The sequence below is a fragment of the Rhipicephalus microplus genome, chromosome 3 (assembly GCF_043290135.1).
Source record: "Rhipicephalus microplus isolate Deutch F79 chromosome 3, USDA_Rmic, whole genome shotgun sequence".
Classification (NCBI taxonomy): domain Eukaryota; kingdom Metazoa; phylum Arthropoda; class Arachnida; order Ixodida; family Ixodidae; genus Rhipicephalus; species Rhipicephalus microplus.
In genome coordinates, this window is record NC_134702.1 from 241,441,324 (window position 1) to 241,456,635 (window position 15,312).

At 44.2% G+C, this 15,312-nt stretch overlaps 1 protein-coding gene across 2 annotated transcripts in view; it reads left to right on the top strand.

Annotated features, from left to right (window-relative positions):
- Positions 1-15,312, top strand: part of LOC119168921 (monocarboxylate transporter 11) — a 109,650-nt gene that overhangs the window by 72,981 nt on the left and 21,357 nt on the right. For both annotated transcript variants that reach the window (XM_075890852.1, XM_075890853.1), the window contains exons 2-5: positions 1,165-1,276; positions 2,193-2,339; positions 4,969-5,112; positions 14,337-15,119. In XM_075890852.1, coding sequence (XP_075746967.1) covers positions 1,165-1,276; positions 2,193-2,339; positions 4,969-5,112; positions 14,337-15,119 — 1,186 coding nt within the window. The remainder of the gene's footprint in view (positions 1-1,164; positions 1,277-2,192; positions 2,340-4,968; positions 5,113-14,336; positions 15,120-15,312) is intronic.

Sequence of the window (15,312 nt, forward strand, 5' to 3'; positions counted from 1 at the left end):
TCATTTTACGTATCGGGTCCGGAGCAGTAGTGAAGATAAGATCTGGAATGTTCACACCATGTGTAGGCTTCAGAACAGTTTGAAAGAAGTTGAAATCTCGAGTTAAGAAAATTATTTCACGAGTGACAGGGTGATGACAACGTGGCCAAGCCAATGAGTAGAAAGTTAATGTTGCCTAATAGGGAAATTGTGTCGGCTTTAAAACTATCAGATTCCTTCTTGGTACTGTCATGTAGCATATTATTGAAGCAAGAGACGAAGTCCGGTGCTCGATAGCAGCAACCTAGCAGTATTTTTGAAGGAAGGGAAAGTACATGCCATGCTACCCAAACTATTTCAAAGTCAGGATTAGTGTTCACGAAAAATGAAGTCAAGGTTTTTCTTATGCCCCGCCCTGGTGTTCATGTGGCTAAGGTGCTCCGCTGCTGACCCGCGGTATCGAATTCCGGCTGCGGCGGCTGCATTTCCGATGGTGGTGGAAATTTCGCAGGTCCTTGTGCTCAGACTTGAGTGCACGTTAAAGAACCCCACTTGGTCGAAATTTTAGGAGCCCTCCACTACGGCGTCTCTCGTAATCATATGGTGGTTTTGGGACGTTAAACCGCACATATCAATCAATCAAGGTTTTTCTTATGCCCAACAAAACACCACCTCCTCTTTTACTAGTGACACCTGTAGATATGGTACCTGCTAGCTGAAGTGAAGATTTCATTATCACTGATAGCAGGATTTGGCAAAGTTTCCGTGAAGGCGACAGTATCAAAACTACTGTTATCCAGAAATGCAGAGATAAAATCCTGCTTTGACATAATGCTGTGTGTGTTTGCAATTGACAGTGATAATGCGGTATTAGTATGCTTTGGTCGTTTATTATGCATGCGCGCGCAACGCTGTACCTCTCTGACAGTTTCGATAACTGCGCTCCTCGCAGAGTCATAGATGTATATCTTGGAAGCAATGCGTAGCTTGTCCACAGAAAGCTCATACGAATTTTTCTGCGTTTGAGCGATTTCAATCAGCTTCCTTTGGGCGAGCCGAGTTTCTGGCGAAAAATCTTCTCTGATGTAAAATGTGAAACCTTTAAGATTGTGAGCAAACAACAGAATTAGATCTTTATCTTTAAATAACGTAAACTTTGCTATTATATTTTATATTGCGCTGTAGGTTGAGAAGCCGTGGCCTTCAAAACCCGCAAGCAGGTTACTACGACGATGGAACTGTTGGGGCCAACTTCCACGGCACGGTCCCGACAGTGTCCACAGCTGGCTCGTTGCAGGTAAGGAAACCACTTAGTGAAACCATGCAGAAACCACTTTGAGGAATGATTTATTAGACATTACACTTCAGTGTCTCTTGCAAAAGCGCCACTTAAGCGCACCCGCAAATCGCGGGATCGAATCCCGGCTGTGGCGGCTGCGTTTCCGATAGAGGCGGAAATGTTGTAGGCCCGCGTGCTCAGATTTGGGTGCACGTTAAAGAACCCCAGGTGGTCGAAATTTCCGGAGCCCTTCACTATGGCTTCTCTCATAATCATATTGTGGTTTTCGAGTATTAAACCCCGCACATCTTTAGCAAATTCAGATCAGAAATATTTTTTATTAATTCACTATCGTTGCTCAAAGGTAGCATAGGCGTACGTAAACATTCTTTCTTTCACAAGCTAACAACGCATACTAGCATTGATCAGCGCGATAAGACGTGAACTGAAATACGACATCGAACCTGCGCGATAAAACGTAAAGAAAGATTTGATTGATTGATTTGTGGGGTTTAGCGTCCCAAAATCACCATATGGTTATGAGAGACGCTGTAGTGGAGGGCTCCGGAAATTTCGACCACCTGGGGTTCTTTAACGTGCACCCAAATCTGAGCACACAGGCCTACCAGTAAAGAAAGAAGGAAGGTTGTGTGTTCGGGTCCTGTTTCTTAATTTCATTCATCTCTCTTTTTACGTTACTTTGAAGGTACACCAGTAAAAGCAAAGGAGGTGAACGCCACTTGCCCATGAAACCGATCTCACGTGCTCACGTTACCGGCAAAATACAATGTACCATGAAATGCACACTGTAATCATTATGCGATTCTTTATACCATGTTGCTCAACAGCTTCTCAGGTGAATGATGTCAACATATGTGAGTGCAAATCACGTCACATTTCACTCCTTTGAACAAACGCGGTTCCGTCAACGCAGGCTGCTGCGCCATGGCATGCTTTTGTTCTCTGGCTGGGAGGCGTTCATCCGGATTTCTGCTCGTGGCTTTCCTGGACACGTTCCAAGTGAACAGGCGGGAGGCGTCATGGCCCATCATGCTTCTCAGCGCCCTCCTCTGCCTGTCTGGTAAGTGTAGAACTAATTTGTTTGGTGGATGATGCTCACCTGCCTGCTTATAGCGACTGTTGTCTCACATTCTGTTTCTATGTAGTCAATAGTTCCGTAATAATGCGGATTGCAATTGTCGCTGGCAATCAGCCAGGGAGCAAAATATTTAATTTAACGCTTCTACTGATACTCCACACTTGTTAACAAATTCTATTTCATCCTTATTTTCAGTAATACACTGTCTTACAGCTGACCATAAAGAACCATGTGTATTGATATAACGCAAGTCTTAAACACCAATGCTCAAAGAATTGCAATTACCAGGATTTGAATGCATAACTGCGTTGATTTATGGTGTGTCCAAGTCATTTGAAAAGATGTACATCAGCAAAACTGGCCGGTGCGTGAAGGCAAGGCTTTTAGAGCGCAATATATTGTTAATTTATGATGCTTACTCTCGCATTAGACAGCTTTATTTAGAATTTGGCTACGCTTCACTGTCCCTTGAGGCTAAAATACTTTCCAGTCACAGGGATTAGCTGACCAGGGAAGTTGCCAAAGCTCTCCATATCACAAAAGAAAAGATAATTCCATCAGCCGAACATTGATTAGTGTAACCAATTGCGAAATGTCAATTTCCGAAAATCACCGACAGATGTAGTAACTTGAACGTCATTGTCACACGTGCTACGCTTTCATGTTGTATATTAATCATATTTTTGCGAAATAAACTATTTGCTATTGCAGCGTTGTTCTTTTCGTTCTTTTTGTATGTTGTCTCTGTGCACTTCTTCACAATTAAATTATGTAGCCAGTAAGTGACGCAATGAGCGTGCGTAAATGACAGGTATATTTCCTGTCGATTTCTCACTTGTAACTTGCGTTGACTAAATGATTCAAAATTTAAGAAGCCAGCCGGATAACCTGTTAATTCCTTGGTAATTATAGTGCCATTGGCCAAAGTATTGATGAAAATTTGTTTATGTGCATGCTCAGCAGTGGCGTTTATTGTGTGACAGTCACGTCACTTTGGTGCTTCTTGAGGCGTCGGAAGAACTTTCCAGTTTTGCACTATACACCAGACGGCAATCAGCACGCTGTATACCTTATACACAATCCATGGGAACGATCGCTGCCTTTTGCACGGGTGAGCTGGTTGTGGAGCTTTCTGGTCGGCACGGACTCACTGCGCAAATCATGTTTAGAAAATGCGCGCGATAGTGCCTCTCTAAGGTATGGCTGCACGTGCACGTGTTGTCACGTTGCTCAGTGAGCTTTCCGTTTTCCTCTCTTGCTATTTATATGCCTACTAGTACATACACTTGCAACAATACATATAGTTAACGTCTCTATGTGGTTTTGGGACGTTAAACTCCAGATATCAATGAACGTTCACTATGCCTTATTGGACTTCATTATCTGCTGATTTTCACAAAGGTCTTGCCGAAAAAAAAACGGGCTCTCCTAACATTTACCATTTCTTTCTTCACTTATTCATTAGATCGAGAAGTTTTCAACATCTAAAAGCACAATTCTCGGTCATTTGAAACATAAAATTGTAACGTAGTGGCACCTTTACACCACCTTAGCGTTCCATCTGCGGCAAGGCCACGCTTCAGCTTGTGAAAAGTGTACGATAGCGGCGTGGACATAGAACGGGTGATGCATTGTCGGTGGAAGGGTGGAATGAATGATACATTTTCGGTAGCAGGTCGTATACGTGAAGGTTTTCAGGCTTCGCATATGTAAAGAAACGGTGAGAACGAATAAAGTGATTGTGCAAGCAGGGCCGAGCAACAGTGTTGCGAAAAGTAGATCAGTGAGATTTCTTGCGTAAACTGTGAGATAACTAACGAATTTGATGTGAGCAGTGATAGCACCAACAATAAAACAAAAAAACTCACAGGGTCCTTTATTCATACACCCAGTACAACTGGAAGGCAAAAGCCGTTTTCTAGTTGTCTGTTCCTGCGCCGCCATCCTCCGAAAGGTTTCTGCGCCTATTGCTGTTTCGCATGGACCCCGGTACGCTGCCTGTAAGATGCGCCCACGTTTCACAAAACGATGATGCCGTGTTGTGACGTTATCATGAGACGCCAGTTACGATGACATCACACACAAGCGACTTGTTACGTCATGATGATGTTATGATGGTTTTTTTGTGCATCACTCGTGTTGTCATCAACACCGGTATATTTTCGCCACGGCATCTTAGAATGTCGCTTTGGTAATAACACCACCGCCATCCTATCTGGTATCGAGAGAGCTGCCGTCCGTCGAGCATGTCTTTACATGCCCTGGCGCAGCGTGCAGCCTCGTCAAAATCAAACAAGGGTTATTGTAACCAGGGAAGCTCGACAGTTCGACGTCTTACGATAGACCGCTCACTCGAAGAGATAATTGTGCGCTTTAACGTTCAAAAGAAGTCACTTGTTTACTGAAATAATTAAGAATAAGTTTTGTTCTATAGCTTTTCGTTCTAATGCTGTTTTGTTGATTCAGGTTCAGGACTGCACGCAACCATGCGAGTACGGCTAGGAAATGAAAATTTGTTCGTAATATGGGCCACGAAACACACAAAAATCTGGTTTCACCTAACTCAGGTCTTGGTGTGATTGACCTAAAACGTCTACCTGTTTATTCGCAGGGCTTGTTGGAGGGCCTCTGGCACACAGGTTCACAGCGCGACCAGTTCTGATAGCGGGATCAGCCCTGTCCAGCATCGGCGCAATGCTCAGTTTCTTCGCTACAAGCATTGATATCGTAAAAATAACAATCGGAGTGATTCATGGTAAGTCATTCTGTAGGAGCTATCCTGTCTTTTATGCCCTGCCGCGGTGGTCTAGAGGTCAAGGCTGCTGATCAGTAGGTTGCGGGATCAAATCCCGGCTGCAGTGGTTGCATTTTCGATGGATGCGAAAATGCTGCAGGACCATTCGCTTAGATATGGGTGCACGTTAAACAACACCAGTTGGTCGAAACTTCAGGCACCCTCCACTATCCCATAATCATATGGTGGCTTTGGGACGTGAACCATCACTTATAATCAATTATCTCACTCTCACCTTTTGTGCTCATTGAACGGCAGAGAATGGCGCGCGTGTTTGGGTACGACGCTGAGAAATACGTAACTGATAGTACAGTCATTGGACACCACTCGTGACACCGTTGTCAGACAGTTTCACAGAGAAAACTGCACATCACAAGCAGAAACAAGAAACCCTCCGGCAGTGGTGTCACGTGCCGCCTTCATTGGCTGTGCTATTAATTACGTCAGTCGCAGCATCGTACCCAAGCACGCGCGCCATTGGCTGCGTTGTGAGTGACGTCGTCCATCTAGTCGCAGCCGTGGCTCTGAGCACGCATGCATCAGTTTCTCCTGAAACCTTCCATGTGCATGCGCTACTAACAACTGTAGAAGAGACCTACAGTGTAAACGTGAGAGAGCTGGCATTCGCCGTGCTGATGGTGCAGCCCTCTGGCACAAAAAGAGGCCCGGGAAGCAGAGTGTCTGCAGCAACTGTGTACCGATGACCCGGCAGCCTCCCAAGCCGCGCCTAACAGACGTCATATTCTGGAGTTGGATGGATGGATGGATTGATATGGCTGTACCCTTTAGATCAGGCGGTGGCTAACGCCACCAAGCCGTAAACCTTAGTGAACCAAAAACTAGATTTATTTTTTTTCTTTAAATAGTGAGGTTGAGGACTCGTACTTTGCAGTGGAGGGTTTAATTTTCACTCGTGCCTTGACATTAGCCACCAATCAGATAACCTCCTTCTAGTTAATTCTACCCGCTTAAAATTCATTTTGCCCCCCCCCCCCCCCCCCTGTCCCTAAGCCCTAGTGCTTTGAAAAACTCTTCACCATCATCCTGAACTATAGGGTGAAGCCCTTTACAGAACATTATCAAGTGTTCGGCAGTTTCCTCTTCCTCTCCACACGCACTGCATACCATGTCTACCCCTTCGTATTTGGCCCGATATGTCTTGGTTCGCAATACTCCGGTCCTGGCCTGAAACAGTAGAGAACTACCCCGAGTATTATCATAGATCCTTTCTTTGGTGATTTCCTGCTTAAAAGTTCGAGAGATCTTTAGTGCTGACTTCTCAATCATGCCGATTCTCTACATATCGGTCTCAGCTTCCTTCAACTTTTTCTTAACCGATAATTTTTTTTGGTTTGGCCCCCTGCAGTTTTCTAAGTATTTACCAGTCAATTTTCTGGTTCGCTTCCTCCATTTCGTATCGACATTCTTCATGTACAAGTAGCTGAATACCTTCCTAGATCAACGCTCCTCCTCCATTTCTTTCAATCGCTTCTCAAATTTTATCTCGCTGCTAGCGGACACGCAGCGCCACCTGTCGACGCAGTTTTGAGTAGTGCAAAGCCCGACTCCCTTGCACAGTTTGCTGTGCAACAAGGTGCAACTACAGCGTATCAAAGAACGATTCAGCTAAATAATAGGTCTATTTGCACATGAGACACTTGGAAAAAAAGCTATGAATTTCTCCCCGCTAGTCGGACGCGTCGCCGAACCGCCATAAGTTGCTTGCCGGTTCACTCGCCAGAACGACGGCGAAAAGAATATCAGACGCAATAGCTCTGCGCTCCACGAAAAAAGACCCCAGTTCGCACTACTGTTGCTTTGGGAATTTCCAAGGGCGTAGTTTTACTGAAATTAGTTTTATTGATTTCCGCAGCTTCCGCAAAGCACAATGGCGAGAGCACTAAATACAGGCCGTTTTGAACGTGTTGGGTCAGCTAATACTCGCGTTCTCCACAGCCGTTCGCTTGAGTAACTTTCTCCTGTTATTGTTCTCAGTAGCCTTGACGGAGAACCGTGGTAACTTTGATTATGAAGCTTGACAGACACTCTGACCACGGTGCATAGACAGGTGATGCTAGGTCGCGATAAACATTGCACACGCTGCGACCACCGATAATCTGAAGTTATCGCCACCACACAGCATTACGCACGCTGGATTTGAAGGCTCTAAGTGGCGGCTTCACCTTGGAAATGCGAACACGTGCGTCATACAGGTAAATTGCAAAATGACTGTGACCACAAACAGGTTTTTTTTTTTTGTTCGTCTCCAGCGTTAGCGGAGCTATCTCGGAGGCATCGGTTTTGCCTTTCGTTGTACACTGAGAAAGTGAACATGTATGTATCTCCATTTGCAGCATATATACACAGAAGACAATTATCAACAGAGCATTCGAGCATGCGTAATAAAACACTTCAATGCGCAGTGAGCGAGAAATTGATGGAGTATGCAAATGTAAAGCGAAAATCACCAGGGTCATTCGTACGTGATAAAGCGAGCTTCGTACCAATGATCGCATAGATTGTTTGCGTATGCACTTAGTGCTTGTCTTGAACTCGTTGTCATGCAATACTCTCTTGCACCTAAATTGCCAGGTGCAGCACGCCGAATTAAATTAAGCATGCTTTGCTTTCTGCCCGCATTTCTTTTTGATGAGCTTCCTATATTTATGAAGCGAGCTTGGATTGGAGGAAGAATCTTGCCAGGTCATCGATTTTCAGGAAACCACGCCATAAGACCAACAAAAGAGGAGGGCCTATGCACGTTCGCTTGTGAACGGCTCTCTGTGCACTACCCACTTATGGCCGGCGCAGCGACGGGAGCACTGGTGGCGACGTTTTTCGCAGCGCCGCCTGGGCAGAGTCTGACGTCTATTGCGAACGGGAATGCAAGCGCCGGTGGCGGGTGGATCCTCCAAACACCACCGAGTTAACTCATGATGTCAAACGCTTGCAACAACGCCGCGCCGAACAATGCGTGGTTCTTGAAGAACGAAAAAAAGCAGCTAATTTCTTTCTGTCTATAAATGACATGGCGCAGTGCCTACGCTGAACAAGTGCTCAGCATTACGATTGCGGGAGCGCGTTCGCTGGGGTGACCACCCGCTTATGACGGGAGTTTCTCCAGTGGCATATTCGCTTCGGCTGCAACATCTGCGACCACCTGTGATTCAAAAACAACAGCAATATTTGACAGGTTGCAAAACGCATTTAACCGCTCATTACAGTGTTCAATGACCGTGATCTAGTGAGGCACAGTCTGTGGCATGGTAAATAACGTCTGCGGTAGACCTAAGCCAAACGCCTGATTAACCTCATTAAGAAGCATGAACATATTACCAATAATTGTGAAATGCTTGTGTGCTACGTTGGGTTGAATCATGTAATAAACACCGTGGCCGACGTTTCAGCTTTCGCTGGTTAATCATTTGTACAAAGTGCTTAGGCAGTGATTTTTTTTCTTCTAGCCATATACAGCTTTCGCAGTAAAATGAGACAAATACTCCAACTGCTTAAACCAAACTGAGCCACATTCATTCAACAGCCGCACGTCAACAACCATGACCAAAAGAGCAAATGTGGTCTCATACTAAGCGATTCATTTATCTCCTACTTGTTGATGTGTGGTGTTTACTTACACAATTATTTGGGGGGGGGGGATGAGCTGGCAATACCTGAAGGATGTGATGTTCTATGGCAAAACTGCAATAAAAGGGGTTATGGCCCGACTTTCTTTCTTGTTTTTCACTCTTAGCGTTTCTTTTCGAGTTTAGCACTGCAGTTAGGATGACTGCCGGTTGAACGTGTTGGTATATGTGCATGATGAAACAAGCGCTAAAAAATGCACGCACTCAGAGAGGACACAGAGGAGCGCTTACTAGAAACAGAAAATTTTATTTCGAAGCAAGCACTAATATATGCATACCACGCATGTGAGTCACTCTGAACCTCCCAATGTCATCATCAACAACATGGTATACAAGAAAAACCACTCCCATAATCGATGGAACACACCCGGACACAAACACGTGTAAAGCCCCCCCCCCCCCCCAGAAACTAAGGAAAGAAAACGTAAAAAATTGCGCTGGGTTATGTTACGTCCAAAAAAGTGAATTCCACATCTATTAGTAGAACCGACGCTTGACTGACGCAACTGTCGCCTCCTTTGCTAATTCGATGCGTTTCCATTATTTTCCTCGTTGTCCACTTCTTGTGCCTGTCAATTATTTGTGTGTCTGAAAATTTCGGCTGGCAGGTGCACTCTTTGCAGTGCATCGCTAAGTGTAAGTAAGGGGCCCCGTTACTTAGAGCTGCTACGGTTCAGCATCCGAGTACCTTAGACACTAAACCACCACGGCGGGGCGTGAAATGAAAGGAAGAAAAAAAACTAAGAAAAGGGAACAAACAACTACAGAGATAAGCAAAGAAAAAATATAGAAAAAACAAAGAGAAGATAAAAGAGGAGTGGGAACAAAAATTACAACCCCAAGTAGTTTTAAACAAGGGCACCCAATAGACCATTTGCGGGCAAACTACAGTGCATGAGATGCATCGGCACAGCTGGCGCCATGTACAGGCGTTTTGTTTTTTGTTGGAAAACATCAGTCTGGCCGCCCGTCGGTAATACATTCATGTGTTGTGGTTGAGCCGATTGAACGTACTTGCTGCCGTAGTCAGGGGAAATATACCAGCACACTGCGCGAATAATTTTACCAATATAGAAGCGTGAAGAGCTGGGATTGATATAGTTTAAGTTTAGGTGCGAGAAAAACCTACGAAAACTACCGATGACAATGTGTGATTGGTTGTGACTTCAACGTCCTTCTCTTGGCTTTTGCTGTTTTGTTTTTCATCTAAACCGGGAAATGGGCGCTAACTTTCACAGGCTCTCATCCGCGAGGTTACGTGCTGAAAAGAGGGATGCACGGTTAACGGCATGTGAATGATTCGTGCAAGATAAAAGCTTTATTGAAGAAGAGGAGTGCGGCGCACGCAAGGTGCCGAACCAACAGTCTCCAATCTTTTTAGTGTGCCACGGCAGCCCACAATCTCATGTATATAAGTGCTTCTATTAGACCACACGATACAATATATCGTTAGTACGCGAAGATCCACTCTCAAGTATCTGTGTGAACCTTGATTGAGATAGAAGCACGGGTAATTTAATAATCACAATAGGGACAGCTGCATACGTAGCTGCTTATGTGGAACTCCTATTACAAGAAGAAATCGTAGTACTGTGTATTATGAAAGCGCATTCTCTCTCTTATGCTGTTATACTAGCGAGTGCATTGACGCATGTTCATTGAAGTGATCATTTGACACTTTGGAGATTTTAACTGGAGATGCTTATATTAGAGTGTACTAGAAAAGCTTGTAGTGCACTCTAACACAGTCGCAGTGTGTTCCAACGATGTGACCCGTAGTAACGATGAACCCAGCCATTTTCACGCAAACACCGGACTCACAGGTAGTGCTCAAACCGATCTCATCGAACCTAGTTCATCGTCAGGCGTTTGAAGGGTCAACTTTAAGGGTCTAACATAGTGTTCTTCCTTGAAGGAGCAGGCGCGATGAGCCTGGAGAACAGTCGAGATAGCAGAGTGCAGGTACCACTTCACATGGTCGTTGCTCAGACTGAAAACGATGCATCCTCGTTGCACATCAGACGTAAATGGAATATTGTTCTCATTTACGATGTTCTTTCAATAATAGGCACGCAGTTTCGGTATGGAGCAACAGAATAAGCACACGTGCACTGCAAAACACTGCCTTGATTGAGCATGTTAGTTGGTCAAGACGTTTAAAAAGCGAAATCACGAGCGAAGCTTTTCAGTTTATATGACAGGTGATGCTCCCTTTCCCGCAAATGGTCAATTGCGCAGTGCCTTTAGGCTTGATGACAGTGTATTACATAGCCCATCGCCTCGACAGCTCATTTCTTTAGCCTTGCGCCTCCACCGCAAGCATGGCTAATTTTCTGAGGTGGCTATAACAAGAGATGTGTCTATGGATGAACACAGTGTTATGCAAAACAAGGTTAGTCATAGAAGACTGATTAGTAAAATTATGTATATTTTCGCGCGCAAAAACTTCGTGCATCAATGTCTGAATAAAAAAAGCTTACTCATTTTCAGCAAGATTACTGACTTCCGAACTATTTTAATATGTCATGTACATTGAGCAACACGAGACAGACGTGAAAGGAAAGACACAAACAAACTTTTAAAACATTATCAAAAACACAGTGAACTGTCGCTTCCCCATTTATTGTTCTGTGAAAAAGCAGCCTTCGGAAGTAATGCAATCGCATTGATTGGTTATATAAAGTGCATTCCGGAAAGCAATAAGCAGCATTTTTGGGCAAACATGGACTTCATGTGAGAAATACATGAGAATTCACATTAATAGCAGTCCACAGAGTAAAACCCATGGCATGGATGTATATATTCAATAAACTTCATCTACAGCAATGTAGTAATTGGGATTGCGTACTTCTAAATATGAAATATCATGAACTTGTCTTCCAAGAGACTAAATCTCACTAGTGCCCGTCTGGCTGTGTGGTTCGGAAGATATAGAAAATTACCTACATGAACTGACCAGCTGTAGTAATGGCTATTCATTCAATCAATCATTCATTCATTCACTTATTCTTCATTCATTCATTCATTCATTCATTCATTGAATTGCAGACAAAAAGGTTTACCTAGGTTGAAGGTACTAAAGCAGATTACCTCTGTCTTACTAAGGTCCCTCCATCCATAAACTTGCTCATATGCAACGGAAGAAAAGATACATGTTTTCCTTTCTTTTTCAAAGTGGGCGATGCAGAAATCAAATTCATAGGCTATAACAGATGTTAAAACGCACACTCTGAAATAATACGTCACAGTCAACAACCATTCGCGATTAATATCGTATTCATTTTACATAAACTTAATGGGAGTATCATGGTCATAAGTACTTTGGGTAGTGTTATTTCCATAACGTGAAATTACGGTGGCTTCCTAAATACGCCACGCATAGAAGCCGCCTGAGTGGTGACAATAAAGCACACCTAAAATGTACATAAAGCATATAGCGTCACTGCCCAGCTTTGGTGGTTATAACAGAATAACATTGCATTGATACTATTTACACCTCGGAGCATGGTGACATCTTTTCAGCTGTCCATAACGTGTGCAACGTTATGTCAGCTGTCATACGGTTAAAACACCTGTTCCTCATGCATTTATAAAATATTCTGGCTTTGTAGGCTTCAAGAGCCCCTGTGAACTTGCACATATAATCATCACCATTATCATCATCATCAGCCTGACTACGTCCACTGCAGAACAAATGCCTCTCGCATGTTCCGCCAGTGAGCTCGGTCCTGTGCTCGCTGCTGCCGATATATACCCGCAAACACCTTAATCTCATCTGCCCACCTAACCTTCTGTCTCCCCCTAACTTGCTTGCCTTCTCTGGAAATCCAGTTAGTTACTCTTAATGACCAGCGGTTATACTGTCTACATGCTACATGCCCGGCCCATGTTCATTACCTCTTGATTTCAACTATGATATCCTTAACCCAGGTTTGTTCCCTAATCCACTCTGCCCTCTTCTTGTCTCTTAAATTTACACCTACGATTTTCCTTTCAATTGCTCGCTGCGCCATTCTCAATTTAAGATGAACCCTCTTTGTAAGTCTCCAGGTACCGGCAAGATGCAGCTCTTACATACCTTCCTCTTGAGGGATAGTGGCAATCTACCTGACATGATTTGAGAGTGCTTGCCAAATGCGCTGCACCCCTTCTTATTCTTCATGCTCAATTTCGTGGCTCTGCTCTGTGGTTATTACCTGCCCTAAGTAGAGATAGTCTCTTACAACTCCAAGTGCACTATTATCTACCTCGAAGCGCTGCTCTCCTCCGAGGTTGTCGAGCATTACTTTCGTTTTCTGTAGACTAATTTTAACACCTACCTTTTTGCTCTCCTTGTCTAACTCCGTAACCATGAGTTGCAATTCATCCCCTGAGTTACTCAGCAACGCAATGTCATCAGCGAAGCGCAGGTTACTAAAGTACTCTCTATTAACTCTTACTACTAACTGTTTCCAAGCTAGGCCTCTGAAAACCTCGAGTAAGTACACGGTAAATAGCATTGGGGAGGTTGTATCCTCCTTTCTTACACCCTTCTTGATTGGTATTCTGTTGCTTTCTTCATGAAACACTATGGCAGCAGTTGATCCCCTGTAGATTTCTTCCAGGACGTTTACATATGCTTCCTCGACGCCCTGATTCCCCAGAGTCTGCATGATTGCTGATATTTCTACTGAATCAAACGACTTCTCGTAATCTATGAAGGCTATGTGTAGTGGTTGGCTATATTCTGAGCATTTCTCTATTACCTGATTGATAGTTTGACTGCGGTGTATTGTTGAGTAGCCTGTTCGAAATCCTGCTTGTTCTTTTCGTAGATTGAATTCTAATGTTGTTCTATTTCTGTTAGCAATGACCTTTGTAGATAGCTTGTATTCTATGGAGAGCAAACTGATCGGCCTTTAATTCTTCAATTCCTTGTCACCTCCTTTCCTATGTATTAGGATGATGTTAGCATTCTTTCAAGATCCTGGTACTCTTCCCATCCGGAGACAGCTTGTAAACAGAGTGGCTAGTTTTTCTAACACAATATGTCCTCCATATTACAGTAGATTTGATGTTACCTGATTCTCACCAGCAACTTTGCCTCTTCACATGCTCTCCAAGGTTTTAATGGCTTTTGTCATTACTGGTGGTGGGGCAAGAGGGTTACTACTAGTCCTTATAGTAAGGTCGTGGTTGTACCGCTGCTATACAGATCTCTGTAAAACTCCTCCGCTATTTTAACTAGCCTATCTATATTGGTAGTTATTTTACCTTCCTTGTCTCTTAGTACATACATACAATTTTCGCCTATCTCAAGTTTCTTTTTAACTGCTTTGACGCTTCCTTCATTCGTCAGAGCATATATATACATGTATATACACATATATAAACACTCGAACAAAATTTTCGCAGCACACATTTTGACCTAAACGAAAGTACATTGTAGTACACTATAGTGAAAGGTTAAGACAAACGTTGGATGTGGACAGTTGTGATTAAGTCGCGAGGTAAAAATGCAGCATCATATTTTTCTCAGTTTTATTTCTTAACTTTTTGCAGCGATCGGAGCGGGCATGGTGTTCGTCGTCTCTCCTACAATCATCAGTGAGCACTTTGTCAAGCACAAAGGCCTCGCCACAGGAGTGTATTTTTTGGGCGCCACCATGGCGGCCTTTGTTTTTCCGAAGTTTCTGGAGTACCTGTATGAAAGGTACAGCCTGCACGGCACCCTTTTGATCTTTGGAGCAGTGCTCATGAACGGGCTTGCATTCAGCCTGTTCCCTCGCACTCCCGAATGGAGGAAGGCCGCTCCCCTGAAAGAGAAAAGGGGCAGCACCGAGTTATCGTCATCGGAGGAGAAGGGCAGATTGTGGCGTCATGGACTGAGCATCTTCAAGTCACCCATCCTCTACCTCTTCATGTACAGTTTCATCGTGCAGAGCTTTGGTTACGAGTGCTACATCGCGCTTTTCATTGACTTTGCCGTGGATCGAGGAGCTACCCTTTCCACTGCAGTGACAGTGTATGCCGTGGGAGCGATCGCTGAAGCCTTCGCCAGGCTCTCGCTTCCAGCAGCAGTTGACCGTGGACTACTCTCGAACAAGACACTACTGGTGATTGTATTCGCCGGCCAAGGTTTAATACTGCTCGCACTGCCGTTCTTGCACAGTCACGGACTCATCTTCGCCGCTTCTGTGGGTACAGCCTGTACGATTGGTGCTGGAATGATCGTGATTCCCGTTACTGTATCCGGCTATTTTGGTGTGGAACGAATGTCGATGTCGTACGGCATCATCGTTGCTTCGGCTGGGATGTTCTCATTCGGAAAACCTACAGTCATAGGTAAGTCGTAGGTGACGGCAAAACACTGCAACGCTGCGCCTAATGTTGGGCAATGTAGGGCACAGAATACTTTTTTTTATTCAATGTTTGTCAGATGGAGTTTTCTTGGCTTACTGTTGGCAAAACGCGCAATGATCGGCCATAGTAATACTAACTGGCGATTCATATTACGTCTTTGCGAACTTAACAACGA